The sequence below is a fragment of the Mandrillus leucophaeus genome, unplaced genomic scaffold (assembly GCF_000951045.1).
Source record: "Mandrillus leucophaeus isolate KB7577 unplaced genomic scaffold, Mleu.le_1.0 Scaffold523, whole genome shotgun sequence".
Classification (NCBI taxonomy): Eukaryota; Metazoa; Chordata; class Mammalia; order Primates; family Cercopithecidae; genus Mandrillus; species Mandrillus leucophaeus.
This window is the reverse complement of record NW_012105620.1, coordinates 1,107,431-1,129,085: the sequence shown is the minus strand read 5'-3', so window position 1 is coordinate 1,129,085 and position 21,655 is coordinate 1,107,431. Positions and strand designations below refer to the sequence as shown.

General features: G+C 39.7%; 3 protein-coding genes across 6 annotated transcripts in view; 2 read left to right on the top strand and 1 right to left on the bottom strand.

Annotated features, from left to right (window-relative positions):
• The first annotated feature begins 46 nt into the window (after positions 1–46).
• LOC105551506 (succinate dehydrogenase [ubiquinone] cytochrome b small subunit, mitochondrial-like) lies at positions 47–1,277 on the top strand. The gene is given in 2 exon segments (XM_011996767.1): positions 47–416; positions 419–1,277. Coding segments are annotated over 2 exon segments (474 nt in total). The 5' UTR covers positions 47–82; the 3' UTR covers positions 559–1,277.
• A 5,249-nt stretch (positions 1,278–6,526) lies between these two features.
• On the top strand, positions 6,527–15,957 carry GZMA (granzyme A (granzyme 1, cytotoxic T-lymphocyte-associated serine esterase 3)). 2 transcript variants are annotated; one of them, XM_011996766.1, is made up of 5 exons: positions 6,527–6,541; positions 11,568–11,700; positions 13,507–13,648; positions 13,842–14,111; positions 15,726–15,957. In XM_011996766.1, exons 2-5 carry the CDS (start codon positions 11,612–11,614, stop codon positions 15,885–15,887), a joined length of 663 nt encoding a protein of 220 aa, XP_011852156.1. In that variant the 5' UTR covers positions 6,527–6,541; positions 11,568–11,611; the 3' UTR covers positions 15,888–15,957. The 2 variants fall into 2 exon arrangements, with proteins under 2 accessions (XP_011852156.1, XP_011852155.1); XM_011996765.1 differs by lacking the exon at positions 6,527–6,541 and adding an exon at positions 8,752–8,858 and having other exon boundaries at positions 11,556–11,700.
• A 2,759-nt stretch (positions 15,958–18,716) lies between these two features.
• CDC20B (cell division cycle 20B) overlaps positions 18,717–21,655 on the bottom strand; it is a 54,243-nt gene continuing 51,304 nt past the window's right edge. For all 3 annotated transcript variants that reach the window (XM_011996761.1, XM_011996762.1, XM_011996763.1), the window contains one exon: positions 18,717–20,058. In XM_011996761.1, the coding sequence (XP_011852151.1) occupies positions 19,958–20,058 (101 nt within the window). In that variant the 3' untranslated portion in view covers positions 18,717–19,957. The remainder of the gene's footprint in view (positions 20,059–21,655) is intronic.

The window sequence follows — 21,655 nt, the reverse complement described above, 5'->3', positions numbered from 1 at the left end:
AGGAAGGAAGGAAGGAAGGAAGGAAGGAAGGGAAAGAGTGAAGACAGGGGTTGGTGGGTGTCCTTGAGCCCTCAGGAATAAGATGGCGGTTCTCTGGAGGCTGAGTGCCCTTTGCAGTGCCCAAGGAAGCCGAGCTCTGTTGCTGCAAACCCCAGTGTTCAGACCTGCTCATATCTCAGCATTTCTTCAGGACCGACCTACACCAGACTGGTGTGGAGTGCAGCACATTCACTTGTCACTGAGCCACCATTCTGGTTCCAAGACTGCATGTCTCCACTGGACTAGTGAAAGGGTTGTCAGTGTTTTGCTCCTGGGTCGGCTTCTGGCTGCTTATTTGAATCCTTGCTCTGCGATGGACTACTCCCTGGCTGCAACCCTCACTCTTCATGGTCACTGGGGCTTTGAACAAGTTGTTACTCTGTTCATAGGGACATTTGGCAGAAAGCTGCCAAGGCAGGGCTTTTGGCAATTTCAGTTTTAAACTTTGCTGGGCTTTGCTATTTCAACCATCACGATGTGGACATCTGCAAAACTGTTGCCATGCTGTGGAAGCTCTGACCTTTCTGACTTAATACTTTGAAGAATTGATGTATGCTTCTTTTCCTCTGTGTTGTCATGCCGTTCAACTCACAATCAGGAAGAAATAGAAGATGAGTCCATTGGTGGACAGCCTTCTTCTCTTAATCACAAGATTATTTTCAGAATTTAATCTTTAAGGAAAAGGTTTGAGAGGAATTTTGTCTAAGAAGTTGTGAGACTGAGTTCTGTATTCTGGTGAGTTAATGGGGTTGCCTCCCAGCTTCTCAAAAGACTCATAGTATAACAAAACATGATATATGAGCCTTTTAATTTATCAATCTCTTAAAGAGAATCCAGCTTTATTACTATTAATATATAATCAAACTTCTGTATTTGCCCTGGGAGTAGTGGACAAAGGGAAATACTGTTAATTCATGAATAAAAACTTTGCAGAAACTTAGATAGTGTTTAATTTTTTAAAACTTCCTTCTCTATTCAGTAGATACCACCTACTGATGGTTGCATATACTAGGGAAATTTTAAAATTAGGAAATGCTGATATCTCACATTATCAATTTCTAAATCTTAAGAAAAATAGCTTGGAGTGCTTCTGAATATAGAGAGGTTCCATTTAAGGGCAAGGTTCCCCTTGTAGATATATCAAACTATTACAAAGTATAAACTGAGACTTAATCCTCAAATTTGTTCTACTTGTTCTAAAACAATCCGTCCACAAATATAAAACCATAAGTAATAAATCGTTATGTTCACACTATGGGAATCTCTAATGTGAAAATGTATTCTATGAAAATAATTTTGAAAAAAAATGCATAATTAAAAAATAAAAGATGAAGATAATTCATGGGAAGAAGTAAATTCACATTTTTCTTTCATAATTGAGATTTTATTGGCCGAGGATCAATACAGACATTTCAATTTGTACACAGTTCTTAACATACATACCAGAAATATAAAAGGCCATGTATTGTAAAAGTTATTCCAGTGACTTTCTAGCTTAAAATTTGGAAGCAAATTTTCCTTAAGAGGCTATCAAGTACCAGTGCCTCCACGTTGATAAGCTGTTACATGCGTCCCACCAATTCACAACTGAATAGCATATACACTACATATTCAAATGTGTGACACCTCCCCCCAACCTCACTCCCGCTCTCACCATGTGATGTGCCTGCTCCCACTTCACCTTCCACCAGGAGTAAAAGCTCCCTGAGGCCTCTCCAGAAGCCTAGCTGATGCCGGTGCCATGCTTGTACAGCCTGCAGAACTGTGAGTCAATGAAGTCTCTTTTCTTTATAAATTGCCCAGTCTCAGGTATTTCTTTATAGCAATGCAAGAATGGCCTAATGCAGGCTAAAATTGCTTGGTCATTTGGAAACCCTATGTTTAACCATTGTTCACTGTTGTCCACAGTGGCTGCACCACTTCACATCCCCACCAGTAGTGGATGAGGGTTTCAGTTTCTCCACATCCTCACCAGCACTTGTTATTTTCTGTTTTTTGATGATACCCATCCTAGGAGATGTGAAGTTGGAGGATGGACAATTCTTGACTTCAAATTCTGAGACCATTTCATTTTACACCCTATGTGTCACTATTCTCAGTTAACAGGTGTGAAAATGGAGGCACAAACTAATTCCCTGCTCAAGATCTTAAACGTTTTAGTGATGGAGCCGGTGTCTGCCTTGCAGACCAATGATCTTTCTACCAGGCTGTTGTGAAGTCTGTGGCCATTCTAGTCAGAAATCCAGAATGTGTATAAGTTTGTTTAAATATAGGGCTGATCTCAGGGGCTAATTGTGATGGCTGCTGGGAGTATGAAATATTATCTATCTTTTCTCCAATTACTTTCTTAATGTGGTATATTCTTGTTCTGCTCCATGTTATCAGAATCTGAAGCAGGTGTCCTCATTATCTGTGGTGTTCTTCTTGTCTTCTGCTAGACTTCAAATGCTTCAAGGGCAGCAATCATGCCCTTGTTCCCTCAGTATTTACAGTGCTGGGCACACTGCCTGGCACATGGTGGGCCCTCAAGTAATGTTTGATGAATTAAATTGGATAAATCAGTCAGACGTGTTAGAGAGTGAGTTTTTTATAATTCTGCTCTTCCAGAGAAAAAGATGAGACATAAATGGTAGCTGGTAAAAGGAGCCATTTTTCTTTGTTATGTATCACAATTTATTAATAATAACAGAACTAAGTTCAGGGCTTGGATGTATAAATCGGCTAGCTAAGGCAAAATGCACATCAACATGCTGGCTGAACTGAGGCCTGCTGGCATATGATACTTTAGTCCACTTATAATTAATAAATGATGCAATTGTCCTGAACTATTCCTAGCCTCAAACTTCAAATTTTCCAAATATCTAAAATACACACTAGATCTTTCTCATTATGTTTATTATTGAATTTTTTGTAAAAAATTAAAATATATAGAAGTATATGGTGAGAAGTATAAATCCCCCTTCATCTCTCCCCACACTCCTACATGAATAGAACACTGAACTCTAAATTCTAAGGGCCATAGACATTTTGGAACTCTGTTTGGAAGAGTAAAGGATATGCTGGCCTTTCCTGGATTGACTTTCTTTTAACAGGAAACACAAAAGTAACCATCTTCAAGTTCTGAATAAAGCAAATGGTCACTGAATCAAAGAACTTTTTCTCAAGAGACATCTTTTGCCATGGGTAGATAATAAGTGTTGTGATTCAGTCTCAGCTAATCATGTAGAGTGGAAGCTTTCATTAATGATTTCTTTTCAGACAGGCTACCATTTGTACGCAAGGTACAATCCCACACACTTGTAAATGACAAAACACACAAACATGCATTTTTCTTCTCATCTAAAAAAGAAAAAGATTTCTCTCTCCAGGCATTTCCCCATTTCTCTGCTTTTCTTTACATCAGAATTCCTCCAATGAGATGTCTTCACTCAAATTTCTCTCCTGTTCTCTTCAACTCTAATATGGTTTTTGCCGCACACTCTAAGAAATGACTCTTGCAAAGACCTCCACCTTGTTACCTTGTTAGCCTTGTGAAATCCGATGGTCCATTCTCGTCCCTTTTCACTTACCTTCTCAGCAGCATGTGGCACCAGTGGACTCTCCTCCTCTTGGTGGCACTGACTTCGCTGGTTTCCAAGACACCACAGTCTCCTGGCCTCACTCCCACCTCACAGGTCTCTCCTCCTCAGTGGCCATTGCTGGTCGCTCCTCTTCTCCTCCACTTTCAAGATAGGGTGACCCTCTGATAGGTCCTGGGAAATTCTTCTCCATCCACACTCACTCCTTTCTCAGTGGGGGCTAGGCTCTCTGACTCTATAGACAGTGTGCCATCTACATGCTGATAATTCCCAATCCATGTTTGTAGCTCAGGCATCTCCCTAATCCAGCCACCTTACTCTATAGCTCTGTTCACATGTCTAGCAGACGTCTCAGACACAACCCATCCTCTCCATCTTCCCCTCCACACCTGCTTCAGCTCCAGACGTCCCCATTTTATTTCATGGCAACTCCACCTTCCCAGTAGCTCAGATCAAAAATTCTGGAGTCTTCTTTGACTCCTCTCTTGGATACTGCACACCAAATCTGCAAGAGATTTCTACCTGTCTTAATTTCAAAACAGATCAGAATTCACCCACCTCCCACTGCCCCACAGATCCAAGCCACCATCCTCTCCAGCCTGAATCACTGCAATTTCCTCCTAATCTTCCGACTTCCATCCTGGTTCCTGTTCAGTCTGTTCCCCACAGTCACCAAAGTGATCCCATTAAAGCACATCAGATCATGTCACTCCCCCTCTCATGACCTACATGACTCTTTATCTCACTTAAGGTAAGGGGCAGAGTCCATACAGTGACCCACAGGCCCTCACAGTTTTGTCCCCCACTATTTTTCTAAACTCATTTCCTTCTGTGCTTCCCTCACTCACTTCTCTCGAACTACGCTAGTCTTCCAGCCCTTTTCCAGATATCTTCATGGCTAACACCCTCACCCTCCTTCAAGTCTTTGCTAAAGTGCCACCTTCTCACAATGCATGCATGCCCAATTCACACTCTCTACCTCTAACCGTCAACTTTTTTATATCATTTTCTAATATATTATATATCTTATTTATCATATTGATAATTATTACTTAATTCTGTCTCCTCCCACTAGAATGTAAGTTCCATAAGGGCAGAGATTTTTGTCCGTTTTGCTCACTGATGTATTCCCAGTATCTAGGTGTTTAATAAATATTTTTACAAAATGAATGAATAAATTATAAACCCCCATAACTCTACCAGCTCTGAAAGTCTATGCCTTAAGCAGGCAGTTTCCCTCCCCCTTGTACACATTTTATTTTTCCATGAATTATCACAGTGAACACACCTCCTTAACTACCGCTATGTCAAGAAATAGATGACTACCAGAGTAGCAAATGATACCCTTTGCTTCTTATCCTTGGCATCTAGCATTACACCAGGCATCTAATAGGCATTCAATAAATGTCTGTGTAATTAATCAATTAATTAATATGATTCCAGCCATTTTTCTCAATAGCTGATTCACTACTCCGGTGCCTTGGAAAGAGCACAGCAAATTCAAAACCAAATGCGTGTAACAGCACACATTGCCCTTTCGGAAACTCTCAATTCACTGAATTATGCAGATTTTCCAAATGTTGACACATTTCACTACACGATATTTAAAAGTCATATTTGTTAATACTACCACCATCTCATCAGGAAAATCTTTAAGTGTTGGAAAGAGATCAAGCTTGTGACAGCAGACACGTTTCCCCAAAATTCTTTCTCTTGAAAGCTCTAATTGTATCATTAGCAACAAAAATTATCAGTTAACTTATTTAAGGTATCGGGTTCATTTCCTTCACATTTGAGAAAATGTCCACCAAATGTCCATGTCCGAGTAATCATTCCTCATCAGCATTCTTTCAAGTAAAAACAGTATTCCAAGAAAAGAGACAGATCAGTTCACAACTCAATTGCTCTAGTGCTTTTCCTCAAGACAGCCCTTGTACAGCCGAAGTGCCTTATGCATGCTTTGCATACTTTCCATACCACAGTGAATATTAAAAAGACATTTACAACGTGATCAAGATTATTAAATTTAAATTATTTGACTGCTTTTACTGCTTCGTCAATGACATTCTTGCATAAAACTGTGTTTTGTTCCAGTTTTTTCTTTTGAAAGTGCCTGACAATGAAGAATACGATGACTACTAGCACAGTTTGGTGTTACTGCTCTGATTCCCACTAAGGCACCCAAAGTTTTACCCTTCATTGCCTTTGTACAATCGGTGTAAATGTCGACACACGGTGGGGTTTGGCGGGGGAAAGCAATATCTTGGTGTTGTTATGAAAATAGTTTTGACCTCACGACTTGTCTCAGGACCCCCTAGGAGTCCACAGACCATACTTTGAGAACTGCTGGCTTATCACATTGCAACGGCTCATTCACATTACAATAAATTAAAATTTTTCCCAAGAATGTAAAGAAATCACTGCATACATAATTGTTAACATTCATATTTCACAGCTAAAACAATCTTGGAAAAAATTATTAGAACAAAGTTGGTGGACTCAAGCCGTTCCATTTCAAAAGTTTCTACAAAGCTTCAGTAATCAAGACAGTGTGGTACTGGCATAGACATATGCATATATATTATAGAACTGAGAGGCCAGAAATAAACTCTTACCTTTAATTTTCAACAAAAGGGCCAAGGCAATTCCACAGGGAAAGAATAGTCTTTTCAAAAGATAATGCTGGACAGCTGAATATTCACATGCAAAAGAATGAAGTTGGACCCCACATCAGCCATACACAAAAATTAACTCAAACTATATGAGAAATTTAACTTTAAAAAAAGGCCTAAAGGTAAAAACAAAATAGAACTATAACAATCTTAGAAGAAAATGTAGGAGTAAATCTTTATGATGTTGGATTAGTTAATAATTTATTAGACATCACACCAAAGGCAAAAGGGATTAAAAAGATTAAGTTGTAAGTCATTAAAATTAGAAACTTTTGTGCTTCGAAAGACATCATCAAGAAAAAAAAGACAACCCACAGACTTGGAGAAAATATTTGCAAATCATATGTCTGATGACAAATTCGTATCCAGAATGTTTAAAGGACACTTATACCTCAATAATAAAAAGACAAATAACACAATTTTAAAAAGAGCAAATAATTTGAATAGACATTTTGCCAAAGAAGATATATGAGTGGCAAGTAGGCACATGAAAAGAAACTCAACATCATTCATCATTAGGGAAATACAAGTCAAAATCACAATGAGATGCTATTTCACACCCACTAAAATAGTGATTATTTTTTAAAAATATATTGAAATGATGTAGAGAAATTAGAACCTTTGTACATTGTTGGTGGAAATATAAATTGATACAGCCACTTTGGAAAACAGTTTAGAAGTTTCTCAAAATGTTAAATATACAGTTACCACATGACCAAGCAATTCCACTCTTAGGTATAGACCCAACAGAAATCAGAACATATGTCCACATAAAGATTTGTACATAAATGTTCACAGAAGCATTATTCATAATAGCTAAAAAGGGGAAACAACCCAAATGTCCATCAACCAATGAATGGACAAATAAAATGTGCTATATCCATATGACGGATTATTTGGTAATAAAAAGGAATGAAGTACTGATACATGTTATGCTGTAGATGAAACTCAAAAGCATTATGCTAAGAGAACACAGTCAGTCACAAAAGACCACATACTGTATGGTTCATTTATAAGAAATGTCCAGAATAGGCAAATTCCATAGAGACATAGATTGCAGGTTGCCTAAAGAGAGTGACTGCTAATGGATACAAGGCTTCTTCGGGGATAATGAAGATGTTCTAGAATTAGATTATGGTGATGGCTGCACGACTCTGCAAATATACTAAAATCCATTGACTCATATGCTCTAAATGGGTGACCTTTATGGTGTGTGAATTATGTCCCATAAAGTTGTTAGAAGTCAACATAAATGGAAGAAGAGCAACCATTCACATAAAAATAAACAAAATTGTCAATGTTTTCTTTAAGAATTTTTCAGTAGGTGTAGTTAATTACAATTTGACTTTTTTAGGTCTGCACTAAAATTACTCACCCAGTAGCAGGGTACCTTATTGCTATTACTGAAAATGATGAACCTTTGATACACTTGTAATATCTGAGAAAAAGAAACACAGGGGTCTCAGCAGGGCTCCCTTCTAAAGTCACTTGATTTCTAAAGAAGTAACCACTAGGTTTGAAGTCATCAGAGTGTTAACTATGGGGATGGTTGGTTCAGTACCCAACATCCTGACAGCACATCTGACCATTTGTATTGTATTGGAGACCACATCCTCAGCTCAGAAAGAGAGCTGAACTCATTTCTGATAGAAAGCACACTGCATACTGTTCCTCCAAGGACTGAAGTTGACTCTTCTTAGAGAGAGACATTCCCCAACATTGGAACAAAAATGACTCCCACTTCTTTTCTCAGCTAAACCTATTCAGAAGAAAGAAAGAAAGAAAGGCAGGAAGGGAGGGTGGGAGGGAAACTCAGAGATACTTTCAGTATCTAAAGTTGTGAAACTAGACAATCAGGAATGCACAGAGAGCTGGAAAGGGCCAAGAGCCCCTACCCCCTCCAGCCCATGTCCCCACACCTGCCACAGACCAGACAGAAGCACAATAAACACTCACCACAAAGTGGGGAAGGAAAATCCAGGCAGGAGCCTCTATGTAAATAAATCTCCCTCCTGTCCTCACCTTGCACTTGGCCTGCTAATTCTTATATAACCCAAGGAGATAGCTAGAAAGAAGTTTGATTGGTGACCAATTTTGAGGACTTTTATTAAAACTCTAATTTAAGTCTTCAAGAGTTTCCAGTCATGGATACTGTAGATAATATTGCAGATGATGAAAGCATCTTCAAAATCTTAGCTGAGACACTTTACAGTCTTCCCTGGTGTACTCTAATGGCAACAAGGTCCCTTGCCCCCCTCCCACCTTGTAGAATTCCAGCACCCCCCTCAACAGTCCTAGCAAAGGAAAACATGCCTGCTGACAGTGAGCCATCATCCACCATTCTCACTTATTTGGATTTGGTTTCCTAATGCTAAACTTTGAAATTTGAAAAAAAAAAAAGAAAGGAAACCACATCCTTTTTACTCTCAGTATATAGATGGAGGCAGTTAAGAACTGAAAACAGATTTTCAGGTTGATTGATGTGGGACAGCAGTCACAATGAGGAACTCCTACAGATTTCTGGCATCCTCTCTCTCAGTTGTCATTTTTCTTGTGCTAATTCCTGAAGGTAAGACTGATTCTTCTCATTTCCATTATGACCACGAAGCAAAATGGAGCAGACTTTCAATGAACTTTTGGTAATATTACCTTCCTATACTGAAAGAAGATGTTTTCCCCCAAGCCTTAAAATGTTTAGCCAGGCACAATGGCACATGCCTGTAGTCCCAGCTACTAGGAAGGCTGAGGTGGAAGGATTGCATGAGAGCAGGAGTTTGAGTCCAGGCAGGGCAACATAGTGAGACCCTGTCTCTATTTTTTTTAAAATAGCATTCTTTCTTGGATTTTAAATATTTCTGTATTTTAGAAGAAAAAAATCTTTTCTTCTCACGATTATTTTGCAAAAGATAGCAGAACCACCAATGCTTATTGCTGCCAATTTGTAACTTGAAAACTGCCAAAAAAGACAATGTAAAAATGAGTGAACAAAACTCTCGTGATAGTAAAACAAATAGTACCTTCCAGGAAAGGAATAGTGGCAAGTTAGTCAACTCAGCCTTTCCTGCTGCAGAAAATGCATAGATCATTTAAAGAAAACTAAGACAAATCTGACCTAGACACCAAAAGTGAATCAGGAATTATTAGAATTTTTATACTTATTTCTCAGGTCTAGAGACTCTTTGGCAATACATTAAGACATTAGGCCAGTTCCCTCGTTAACCCTTTGGGAGTGCTATAATATTTTTTATTAAGCTAATTTTTTGTCTACCAAATGGTAATCAATATTTCTGCTTTTGCATGAGTTGCGCATGCATGGGTTAAAATGCTGTATAATTCATGGTATCACCACTGAAAGGGTGACAGCTCTTAGGGAGCTCCAGATTTCCCTTGAAGAACCTACTAGGAAGTGAGGACTACACTCGAGCTGTAGCAATATGGAGCCAACCATGGTTTTTCCCATGATTCATCAGCTTTTGGAGGCAGGGACTTATGTAATAACCTAACTTGCCAGGAATTCCCAAAGAACTCTGGTTTATCATGCACCTAAATATGAGAAGACTTTGGGAGGCTGAGGCGGGTGGTTCACAAGGTCAAGAGATCGAGACCATCTTGGCCAACATGGTGAAACCTTGTCTCCACTAAAAACACAAAAATTAGTTGGGCATGGTGGTGCATGCCTGTAATCCCAGCTACTCGGGAGGCTGAGGCAAGAGAATTGCTTGAACCAGAGAGTCAGAGGTTGCAATGAGCTGAGATCGCACCACTGCACTCCAGCCTGGCGACAGAGCAGGACTCTGTCCCCTCCCCCAAAAAAAAAAGATAGAGAGGGAAGAAATATAAAAATAACAAGACTGCAGGACATTTGAGACAAAGGTTGGCTATGTTATAAGCAGGGCATAGTATGACTATATTCAGGCATGTTAAATTCTCCATACAGAAAAAACAGGGCAGATAAATCCAGCCATATCTTTTCTTCAAAGGAAACAACAAAAGCAAACTGCTGTGCTCCTCTTTGTTTCCTGTGTTCAGAGAGGGCAGTGTGGGCCCATATAAGGAACAGACACAGCAAAGCAAGGCACGGTTGAAATCTATCTGTACATGAATCATTCTAGGAAAATTGGGATTGGGTGAAGTTCTCTTGTTTCTATAAGCTCTTTACCCTTTTATTTCTAGAGTCTAGAATTTCTTCCTCCCAGTTCCCTTTTTAAAAGCAGAGACCTCTGCTTTTTCAAATCACACTAGCCACATTTCATGTGGTCACTCTCCTCCTTGCTCTCACCCTCATAAAATCTTACGAAAGGCTTCTATAGCTGCCATTAATACTTGCCTGTGAATTTGGCAATGACTTAGTCCTAATTATGGAACAAGAGGCACTGTGCCCTATTCAAGAAACCATGAGTCTCAGCAAAAGTATTTTGGGAGAATCCAAGAACATCTGGTGCAGGAGGTGGAGAGCCCAGAGTGTATCACTAAGACATAAGGTGCTCTATCTATCAGCATGTATGGTTTGCCTTGTGTTTAGGTCTCACTGTTCCCGGGTCTCTACTTCTACACTATCATCATCAAGGAAATGTCACTTAGGCAGAATTCTCGGCATATAGTATCTTCTCTCCTCTCTTCCATATCTCAGTGGAAAATACCTTAGATTAAACCACATGGTTTGGTCTAGAGATTGAAAGGGAGGTGTAATCGATGTTATTTTCTTAACTTATGAGTGAGAACAGTGCAATTTAATAACCAAAACTCCCATAATGACCAAAGGACTGAGGGGTAGGGTCACAGCCAAATGATGCTAATATTGGTTCATAAGCTGTGTTTTTGCAATGGCTTGGGGTTAAAAGGGAAGTTATGAGGCTTCTAAAAGTCTTATCTATTTCCCCAAAATTAATACTTAGCCAAAAAGGGTGGAAGCACTTGAGGTTGTCACTACCACTGGCATCTCCTGCAGCAACTGTTGATGGTAAAGACCAAGGCAGAGCTTTCTGCCCTGGGGCCTGAGGTTGCTGGTTTGTGACATCTAGCCTAATGATCCTGGAACAGTCAATGGCCTGGCTTCTATGTGTGGAAGAGCAGGACCCTGAAGTCCAACAGGAATAGGATTTGCATCAGATGTCTGCAGGTCTACATAGAGTGAAAACAAGGGGAAATGCTCTCAACCAGACTTCCTCTCTGAGTGCAAAAAGTATGGCTGGTCTTAGAAACATGACTTTGTGTAGAGCTCTTTGGGGTTGAACACCAATCTGATTTGTCTTTTTCCATTGAACAGATGTCTGTGAAGAAATTATTGGAGGAAATGAAGTAACTCCTCATTCAAGACCCTACATGGTCCTACTTAGTCTTGACAGAAAAACCATCTGTGCTGGGGCTTTGATTGCAAAAGAATGGGTGTTGACTGCAGCTCACTGTAACTTGTAAGTGCCTGGGTTTTTTTAAAAAAGTTTGTAAAGATACTCTAATTTGGGGAAACATTAATAAAAAGAGCAGACCAGGCACAGTGGCTCACACCTGTAATCCCAGCACTTTGGGAGGCCAAGGCAGGTGGATCACATGAGGTCAGGAGTTTGAGACTAGCCTGGCCAACATGGTGAAACCCCATCTCTACTAAAAATACAAAATTAGCCAGGCATGGTGGTGCATGTCTGTAATCCCAGCTACTTTGGAGGCTGAGGCAGGAGAATTGCTTGAACCTAGGAGACGGAGGTTGCAGTGAGCCGAGATCGCGCCATTGCACTCCAGCCTAGGCAACAAGAGTGAGACTCCATCTCAAAATAAAATAAAATAAATAAAATAAAATAAATAGTAGATCCCACTAAAGCCATGGGAGGTTCACATGTATCTTCATGTCGCTTAAGTCTTTAGGCACTTGCTTAAGCCTAAAAGGAAGTTAAGCCCAGACTTGCCACAAAGAATCAGGCAATGAGGAAGCAGCATCCACAAGCTCTTTCTGTAGATTTCCACTAAGTCATTGGGTACAGGTGCTGCAGAGCTTTGCTTCTGTCATGACTGCATGCCCAGGTACAATTAGCCTCAGCATGGAAGGGTGAAACTTTCAGTGCCCCCTCAGAGCCCTGGGTGCAACCATCAAGTACAGAAAGCTTGTGTCCAATGCCTTCTTGTATGCCTCGGTGAATTCCTGTCACATCTTTGGCCGCCTCTTCACTCCTGTCAACCGCTACATTCAACCTCTTCCCAGGCCTTGTCTTTTCCTACTCTGTAAATCAAGCCTGTAAACCTAGGCCATTCAATATGATAGCCACTAGTTAGAGGTAGCTATGTAAATTTCAATCAATTAAAGTTAAATAAAATATCAAATTAGTTCCTCAATCGCACTAGCCACATTTCAAGTCCTCAGTAGCCACATGTGGCTAGTGCAGATAAATAGAACATTTCATTATAAAAATATGCTCTACTGGAAAGCACTGTTCTAAGGTCTTTTTCTTTTATTTTTTATTATTTACTTTTTATTGACATATAATAGTTGCACATATGTTGGGGGTACATGTGATCGTTTAAGTGAGACTAATCTCAGCTGATGTAATGGAAAAGAGGCAGTGTGCATAATCTGGTTGGTGTAGTTTATACTAGGTTGTGAATGATGATAGCCTTAACCATCAGTTCATCAGAAAGCATTTTGATTTTGATAACCAAAATGAATCTTTAAGAGAAAAAAAAGACTCCTGAACCCCTCCTTCAGACCACCATCCCTTCAACACACTCAATGCCATGCAAATAGGGTCCTCCATGGGGCAATCTGTTTCTGAAAGTTTTCCCATTTGAGTTTGTTGTTTTCTTAAAAAGACCCCTTCATTACATTACTTTACAACTATTGGCTGCTTTTTGCTTTGTCCCTGGACTACTGAGATCTTTGCTTCCCATCACAGCTAATAAGTAATTCTCCATCACAGCTAAATAAGGCAGGGGTAGAGGGGCAGACAAGCACAAGGCTTGGCTTTGCTGCCATGGAATTCTCTTGTTTTTCAATGAACCTAGTTTACCTTTTTATAAACAAGTTGGTGATGATGACTACGATGAATTCATAAACATTCTTTTATTCACAAATATTATTTTATTTTTTAAAGCACACATTTTCTTTCTGAGCCACAAAGAAGTCTCCCCACCTCCATACTTACAAATGGGACAGTGAAACTGATCAGCATATATGCTCAATTGCTAATACGAAGAATAAATCCAGTAAATAATGTTGTATCTGTTCTCAGGGACAAAAGGTCCCAGGTCATTCTTGGGGCTCACTCAATGACCAGGAAAGAGCGAGAAAAACAGATAATGTGTGTTAAGAAAGAGTTTCCCTATCCATGCTATGACCCAGCCACACACGAAGGTGATCTTAAACTTTTACAGGTACGTGTCTTTGATTGTCTTCTCAAAAGTCATAGAACCTTCTACAATCTGGCCACCAACATGAAAACATTTCCTTGGTGCCCCTGTTGTAAAAACTCACATAAAGAGGATCCTGAAAATTTGGACTATAATTTAAGTTAAAATGTAAATATTTATCTTATCCCATTAACACTTTATGTTTTTCTTCCAACAGCTAACTGAAAAAGCAAAAATTAACAAATATGTGACTATCCTTCATCTGCCTAAAAAGGGGGATGACGTGAAACCAGGAACCATGTGCCAAGTTGCAGGGTGGGGGAGGATTCACAATAGTGCATCTCAGTCCGATAAGCTGAGAGAAGTCAATATCACCATCATAGACAGAAAAATCTGCAATGATCCAAAGCACTATAATTTTAACCCTGTGATTGGAATGAATATGGTTTGTGCCGGAAGCCTCCGAGGTGGAAAAGACTCGTGCGATGTAAGTAAAATAAGATCCCACATTTAGCTATTGAAGTAAGTCATGCAGACAGAGAAAATGTAACATCATGCTTTGTTTTGTCATGGCACTGGCTTCTACAGGATCCTGGAGTTTCTTGAAATAAATTTAATAAAACCCCAGTCAAATACATGAATGTGCTCAGCTCAAGTGAGTCATTAATCAAAAATAAGAAGCTCACTGCTAGTGCATGGGGTGCATGCACTACATATGTTTGACTTCTTACAAAAATTACTAAGAAGCAATGTTTGGTCTCATTTTTCATATTAACATACAGAGATCTAAACTTGAAGATATACAACACTTAGAAGAGTTGAAGTTAAGGTTCCTCAAGGCCATTCAGTACGCTTTCCCCATTTCAGTACATTCCCTCTCCTTCTCCACTACGTTCCTCTGCCATTTAACATCGGTGTGTCTGAAATGTCTGTCAAGCCTGGCTGAATATTTCCAGCCAGACCCTATAGCTTCCCAGAGCTTAGTTTAATCCCCAGTAAACATGCTGTTCAATGTTCAAAGCATGACTCATACCAGAAAATGTGTAAGCTTCCATCCTAGAACCCCCTGAGAAGGGGTGGGACAGGGCCATGCTTAAAGACAAGGATAGAAGAAACATTTTACAGATTTTTAAACTGAATACTAGCTTGCATTTCTCATTTGTCCCAAAGACCTTACAGAGTCTTACCTGAAGAAGGGTATGCAGTATGCATGGTTTGGGAGTTACCAGAGATTGAGAAATCCAAAGATCTCTGTCCTTCCCTAGATCTATGTCTTGCCTTCAGAACCAAAGCTAGTCAAATCCCAGGAAAAGAAAACATTTGTCTTTAGTACCTGTCCACTTTCTCTTCTCTGCCCTAGTTCCCCCATTCCCTCCCTCGTCCACCACGCTGGGCTCCCAGGAACCCAGAACCTTCATGCTTTTGGAACCCACATGCAGCATCCTAAGGCCACGGCAGCATACTAAGATGTTAGTTCCCATCCCACCAGCCACCTGCCACCACTGAAGCTTGGCAATCTTTCCCTGTTCTCTCAACACCCCGAAATTGGCTATTGATGAATTAAACCTAAAGGACTAATTCTGCAAATGCCATTACTGTAACAGGCAGGGGAACTATACCTGTCCAGGGAGGATCCCGGGTTCTAACATGGTTCTTTATTTCGTATCTCTATAAGGCCCACTTTTGCCTGAAAGGGACTGATTTGGTTTTGTTTCTTTTGGAAAGCAATTATCTGCTAGAAGAACCAGAAAACATAGTTTTTATTCTTTGCTTCAATGTACCATCTGCATTTGACTATTTTGCCACTTGAGTTATTAAGCATTTTGAGAAAATGACAAACAGGAGACTTTCCTTTCCAAAAGCAGAGCAACAGTCTCAAAATTAGCTGATAACATGTGCAAGTTTCATTTTGATTTTCACTGGCTCATAAATAAACCAAGTGAACCAATTCAAAAATACTAAAATATTTCCAAATGTTTTAATTTTTAAGCACTATCTTCAATGAGGTCAAGGTTGGTCTTAACTCATATTAAACGCTACAGAATTTCTTCCATTTCACTAGTGGTAATGCTGAACACTGACCCCTCTTGTTTTCCTCCAGGGAGATTCTGGAAGCCCTTTGTTGTGCAACGGTGTTTTCCGAGGGGTCACTTCCTTTGGCTGTAAAAATAGATGTGGAGACCCTCGTGGGCCTGGTGTCTATATTCTTCTCTCAAAGAAATACCTCAGCTGGATAATTATGACTATCAAGGGGGCAGTTTAAATAACTGTTTCATTTCATTTTCTGTGGCTTCTTAATGCTTTCACAAATAAAATCAATTTGCATGACTGTACCTGTTTCTCTCTTGTAAACTTAGTGGGCAGATCTGCACCAGCAAAGTGAAGCAGAGTTATATGGCAGCCTTGTAGATAATGCAAGGGGGAGGGATTATGTGATCAATGTCACCAGAGTCATTTATGCGTCAAGTGACATGGGAATGCTTCCTGAATTATTCTTCTCTCTGTCTCAATGGAATCCAGCAAGAATGACCCTAAGATCAAGTCTAACAACAAATGCAGTAAAGGGCTCCACAATTCCACAGGAAACAGAAACAGCCAGTCTGGAACAGCCAGTCTGCAGCCAGTCTGGAAAAGGAAATATAGGGCATTGTTCCACATTAACAACTGCTTTTCATGCTATACACAAGAATCTGAGTCTATGGGAGAAAAAGAAACAAGCAATGCCTTACAGTATTTTCCAAATTCTAGGGCATACAAATACAGTACTTGGGCAGCCAAGAAAATTATACAGTAGAAAGTCAGCCTTCTTTCTCAGTGCCTTGCATTTAAGCCTTGGAGTACCTAGGTGATTTCTCAGTTCTCTTTGTTCTTGAGACTGGGTAGATCCAATCAACATGAGAGTTACAGTGGCTGCCATCCCATAGTAGAGAGTGAATGTTCACTTGTGTCCAGAAAGTTTTCTTTGGAAAAAGCCCTCATCATATTTTTTCAACATAGTGAATTTAGTAGGTAGTCATCAGCCTGCAGTCACTTCAAGATGTTATTATGTGAACAGATTCTTTCAATTTCTATAGTCCCTTTAGTAATATAAATTTTATATATGTATATTATATATTATATAATACAAATTTCAATATATACATATATGTGTGTATCTACATATGTATATACATATATACACATACACACATATATATACACATATACACACACATATACATGCATAATATATATTCAAACCAATAACATACAGCAACACTAAGAGACAGGCTCTTAAAACAAAGGAAGGTGCAAAAATAAAACACCAACAACAAAGGAAGGAGCATAGCTTAAAGACTGGCTAAAATAATAGTACATTGGTTTTCAACCATGGTCGTTCATTAGACTCACTAAGCTCTTTAAAACTACCAATGCCCAGGTCCCACCTCTAGACATTTTGATTTAATTGGTATTTGGTGGGACCCGGGATGTAGTATTCTTTATGTGAGCTCCCCAGTGATTGTAATATGCAACCAGGGATGAACCTTTATACTAGAAAAGGAGGCCTGGTGCTACTATATAAAAGAGAGGCTCTGAGAGAGTAACTACGATGATATTTTAAATACTTGCTACAATTCCCTCATTGCTAGTTAGGACTTTAACTGCAAAAAGAGGATGGAATATTCCCTACTGTCAATACGTACTACAGATTTTGAACTCTGTTTAAAAAGTGGTTGTATGGAACCCTTGTTAACTGCTGGTAGAAGTATAAATTAGTACGTCATAGGAAAATTGGCAGTGTCTACTAAAACTCAACATATATATAAACCTATGACCTAGCAATTCCACTCCTGGGTAGATCCCAAACAGACATGAGTGCTTTTATCCACCAAAGATGTGTTCTGGAATGTACATAGCAGCTTTATTCTTGGAAGTCAAAACTAGAAATAACTCAAATATCCACACACAATAAAATGGATAAACAACTGTTATACAGTCATACAATAAAATATTACACAGCAATGAAAAGAACAAACTTCAGTTTTATGCAACACAAATTTAATGTTGAGGAAAAGTGAGATAAAAAAGAATACACATGATGAGATTCCATTTATCTAAAAGTTGGCATAAGGGAAAACTAATCCATGGGGATAGGAGTCAGAAAAATGTGGAGGTGCTAACTAGGAGTGGACACGAGGGATCCCTTTAGGGTACTAGAGATGTTCATATCTTGATCTAGATGGTGGTTGCACAGTTGTTTATCCACAAATTTAAAACTCATCAAGCTATAAACTTAAGACTTATGTGCTTTACTATATGTGAATTATTACTCCATGAAAAATTTTTAATTTCAAAATTTAAAAATAAGTTGTAGCCCAGGCTTTTGTGTGCTATATGAAAGCTTACCTTTTTCTTTATGAAAATCACATTCCAAACTTCCCAACAAAACTAATCGTAGTAACAGATATATTAATATTTTTCTTAAATGAGAGCCTGTTGTTCACATGCCAGTATTAATTGAGAGAAGTGGCCTTTGGTCATGACATAGTGTCGTGAGAGTATTAAAACAGAAGTATCCACAACAGAATAGCAGGGGACACTGGAAACGGTCTAATCATTTTGCTCATTTTCTTCTAAACATTTTCTTACAGTTTATACCTGGCTTATTAGGAAGATCAAATTAAAACCATTAAAGAAGAGTGTGCATTGCAGAAAACGATCACACCTGTGGCTTTCAGTGGCTTAAAATTTTCTAAGGCAAGAATTACTAACATTACCAAACAGATTTAAATTTTAAAAACAGGGAAAATAAATATATATATTGACAAATTAACACTAATTTAACAGAAGAGTCCTAAACTCCCCTGGTATATACCATTCTACTTTTGAATTCTCAAAGTTTTTCTTATGTTGTATCGATTTTGGGGGCACAGGGAATGGGTATGTATTAGTAAAAACAAGTCATGTCGAAGCAAAAAAAAAAATAATCAGCCAATATTTGTTATCTGTCATATGCAGAACATACTAAGGAGCACCAAAAAATATAACGCATGCTCTCTCAAGCCTTCAATTTAAACTCCTCAGGATGTTAAAACCAAAATAACCAATGATTCAGACAGTAATAAGATTTTTTTAAACAGCTGTAATAGTATAGTAATACTAAGTAGATGATACAGGCTAATGCCAAGAACTCAAACCCAGGTAACATCATTTCAAAACACTTCCTGGAGAGGTTAGGACTTGTGTGGGTGTGTAAAGGAAAAGGAGAGAGAAGCAAGAATTCAGATTAGAAGAAAAGCTCCAACAAGGCAGGAAATCACAAGACTTAACCAAAGTCTTAATATAGGAGATGAATGGGAATTAACATTCAAAAGACAGAACAGTGAACTGATCAAGTTTGAAGGAACCTTAGCAGTGATCAAATCCAAATTCCTATCCTTGCAGATGTTGCAACACATCCAAGGTTACAGGGTGTATTTATGGCAGAGCCAAGGCAAGAATAGATCTAACTTCAAGTCCTGGGCTCAGGACTCCAGAGGCCGAGGTCAAAGGTGCTTGGTAATAGGGTGTCCTCGAGAGTTTACGAGCAGGAGACTGAGAGGATCAGCACGGGACTTTTAGATGTTTAACCTAGCAGTGGTGTGGAGTCAAGAGAAACAGTTATAAGGCAACTACAGCAGACTGGCTGTCAGGCACGCAGGATGTGACTAAGTGAAACAAAAGAAAAGAGAGCAAAGGGTGAACCAAGGAAGCACAGAGAAGAACCAGGAGGTTCCCTGAGTAGGGGACCAGGATAAGGATGAGACCATCAGGAGGAGAAGAGATTCCTACAGAACTGATTTTTACAGAAAGTAATATGCATGCTTAACATACTGCCTAGCATATAGTGAGATTTTAATAAATGTTTTTCAAGTGAATGGGTCGTGTTTTCAATGTGTTGAGATTGAGCTAAAGACAGGAAAGAATCTCGAAAGGGAACTATCCCGAGGCAATCAGAAATATGAGGTTTGGAGCTAGGGAGAAAAGTCAGATGGGAAAGAAGTAGAAATCTTTGCTGTAGATGTTATTCTGAATAAAGTAGTGAAAATGAATCTCTAGAAAGGGGTAAGAAGGGGAGGAAGAAGAAAAGGGGGAGGAAGAGGGGCAGAAAGAGGAAAGCAGAGAAGGAAAGAAGTCGATCTCTGGGAAGCAGAGCAAATAAAGCAATCTGAGAAAGAACAGGAAAACAGGCATTCACATCAAGAAGAGTATTTCAACTTGTTTGATACTCATAAAAACTCCATGGAGAAGACATAGCCAACATCATCATCTTCACTTAGAAATAAGGAAACTGAAACCTAGAGGGGCTGGGTGCTAGTAGCAATTCCATACAGAGGCCGTCCCATCAGCTGCAGCAGAAAACACCCGGGTCTGGTCTGGACTCAAAGCCAGGTGCAGCACTCTGCCCCTGTGGCCTGGGGGAAAAGGGAAAGACAGTTCATACTCCTCCACGTTACATGGGCTGCTGCTCAGGACTATAGGCAATGTGAGGTGGGGTCATGAGTCCCATCCCAGGATAAAGGGCTTTCCCACACCCACCAGGTTCAGAGCTGCCACCAACTGAGCCATGCTGGGAGACAGCAGTCAGGGTTGACTGGGACAGTTTTCTCCCTCAGTGCTCTTGCCCCTGTATCAGTGTCCTGTGGCTGCCATAACAGATCACCACTCACTGGGTGGCTTAAAACAACAGAAATTGATTCTCACAGTTCTGGAGATGGGAAGTCTGAAATCATGGGGTCACAGGGGCAGTGCTCCCTAGGGAGGCTCTCGAGGTGATTCTGTGCCTTGCGGCTATTGGCAATCATTGCTCTGTGGCCACATCACTCCAGGCTCTGCCTCTGTGGCCACATCACCTCTTCTTCTGTGTGTCTGTTCTCCTCTGTGTGTCTCTCACAAGGATACTTGTCATTGGATTTAGGGCCACCTGGATAATCCAGGATGATTTTATGTCAAGATCCTTAATGACATCTCCAAATGCAATATTTCTAAATAGGTCCCATTCTGAGGTTCCAGAGATTTAGCATGGATATCCTTTAGGAGACTATTTATCAGCCTACCACACCCTTCATGCCCTATACTGTTGTTAGTTCTGTCGTCTCTAATCCACCCATTCCTACGAATGCCAGTGCTATGCTCCTGCCACATACCCCAGGCCTCCCCAAGAAGTATCCCACTGGGCCCCAGCTTTCAATAAACTAATCAGATAAACTGAAGCAGCAAGTTTACATTTATAAAGACAATGCAGGCCCCTTTTATAGGTGAGGGAAAAGATTTGGGGATACCAAATGTGTTGCCAAAGGTCACACAGCTAATTAATGGCAGAGCCAGAACTAGGATCCAATTCAACGCTCTGACTATTCAGACCACACGCCAAACTAGGATCCAATTCAACACTCTGACTATTCAGACCACACACCAAACCCTGACCAAAGAATCTCTTTTTTTATGGAAGACCACTGTCTATTATTTAAAAAATAATAAAACCATATAAATGAAAAGCAACTTGATTTAGTTGTTTTAAAAGGATAAATATAGGAGATGGACACAGTGGCACACGCCTGCAGTCCCAGCTACTCAGGAGGGTCACTTGAAGCAAGGTGTTTGAGGCTACAGTGCACTATGATCAAGCCTGTGAATAGCCACTGCACTCCAGCCTGGGCAACATAGCAAGATCCAGCCTCTTAAAAAGAAGAGGATAAATATATAATAAAACATTACTCTAATGCTTTTATTTATTTATTTATTTATTTATTTATTTATTTATTTATTTATTTATTTTGAGACAGGGTCTCACTCTGTCACCCAGACTGGAGTGTAGTGGTGCAAACACAGTTCACTGCAGCCTCAACCTCCTGGACTCAAGTGATCCTCCCACCTCAGCCTCTCAAATAGCTGGGACTATAGGGAGTGTGCCACCACGTCCGGCTAATTTTTGTAATTTTTCTAGAAATGGAGTCTCACTGTCTTGCCTAGGCTGCACTAATGCTTTTAAATTAATAAGAAAGAAAAGTC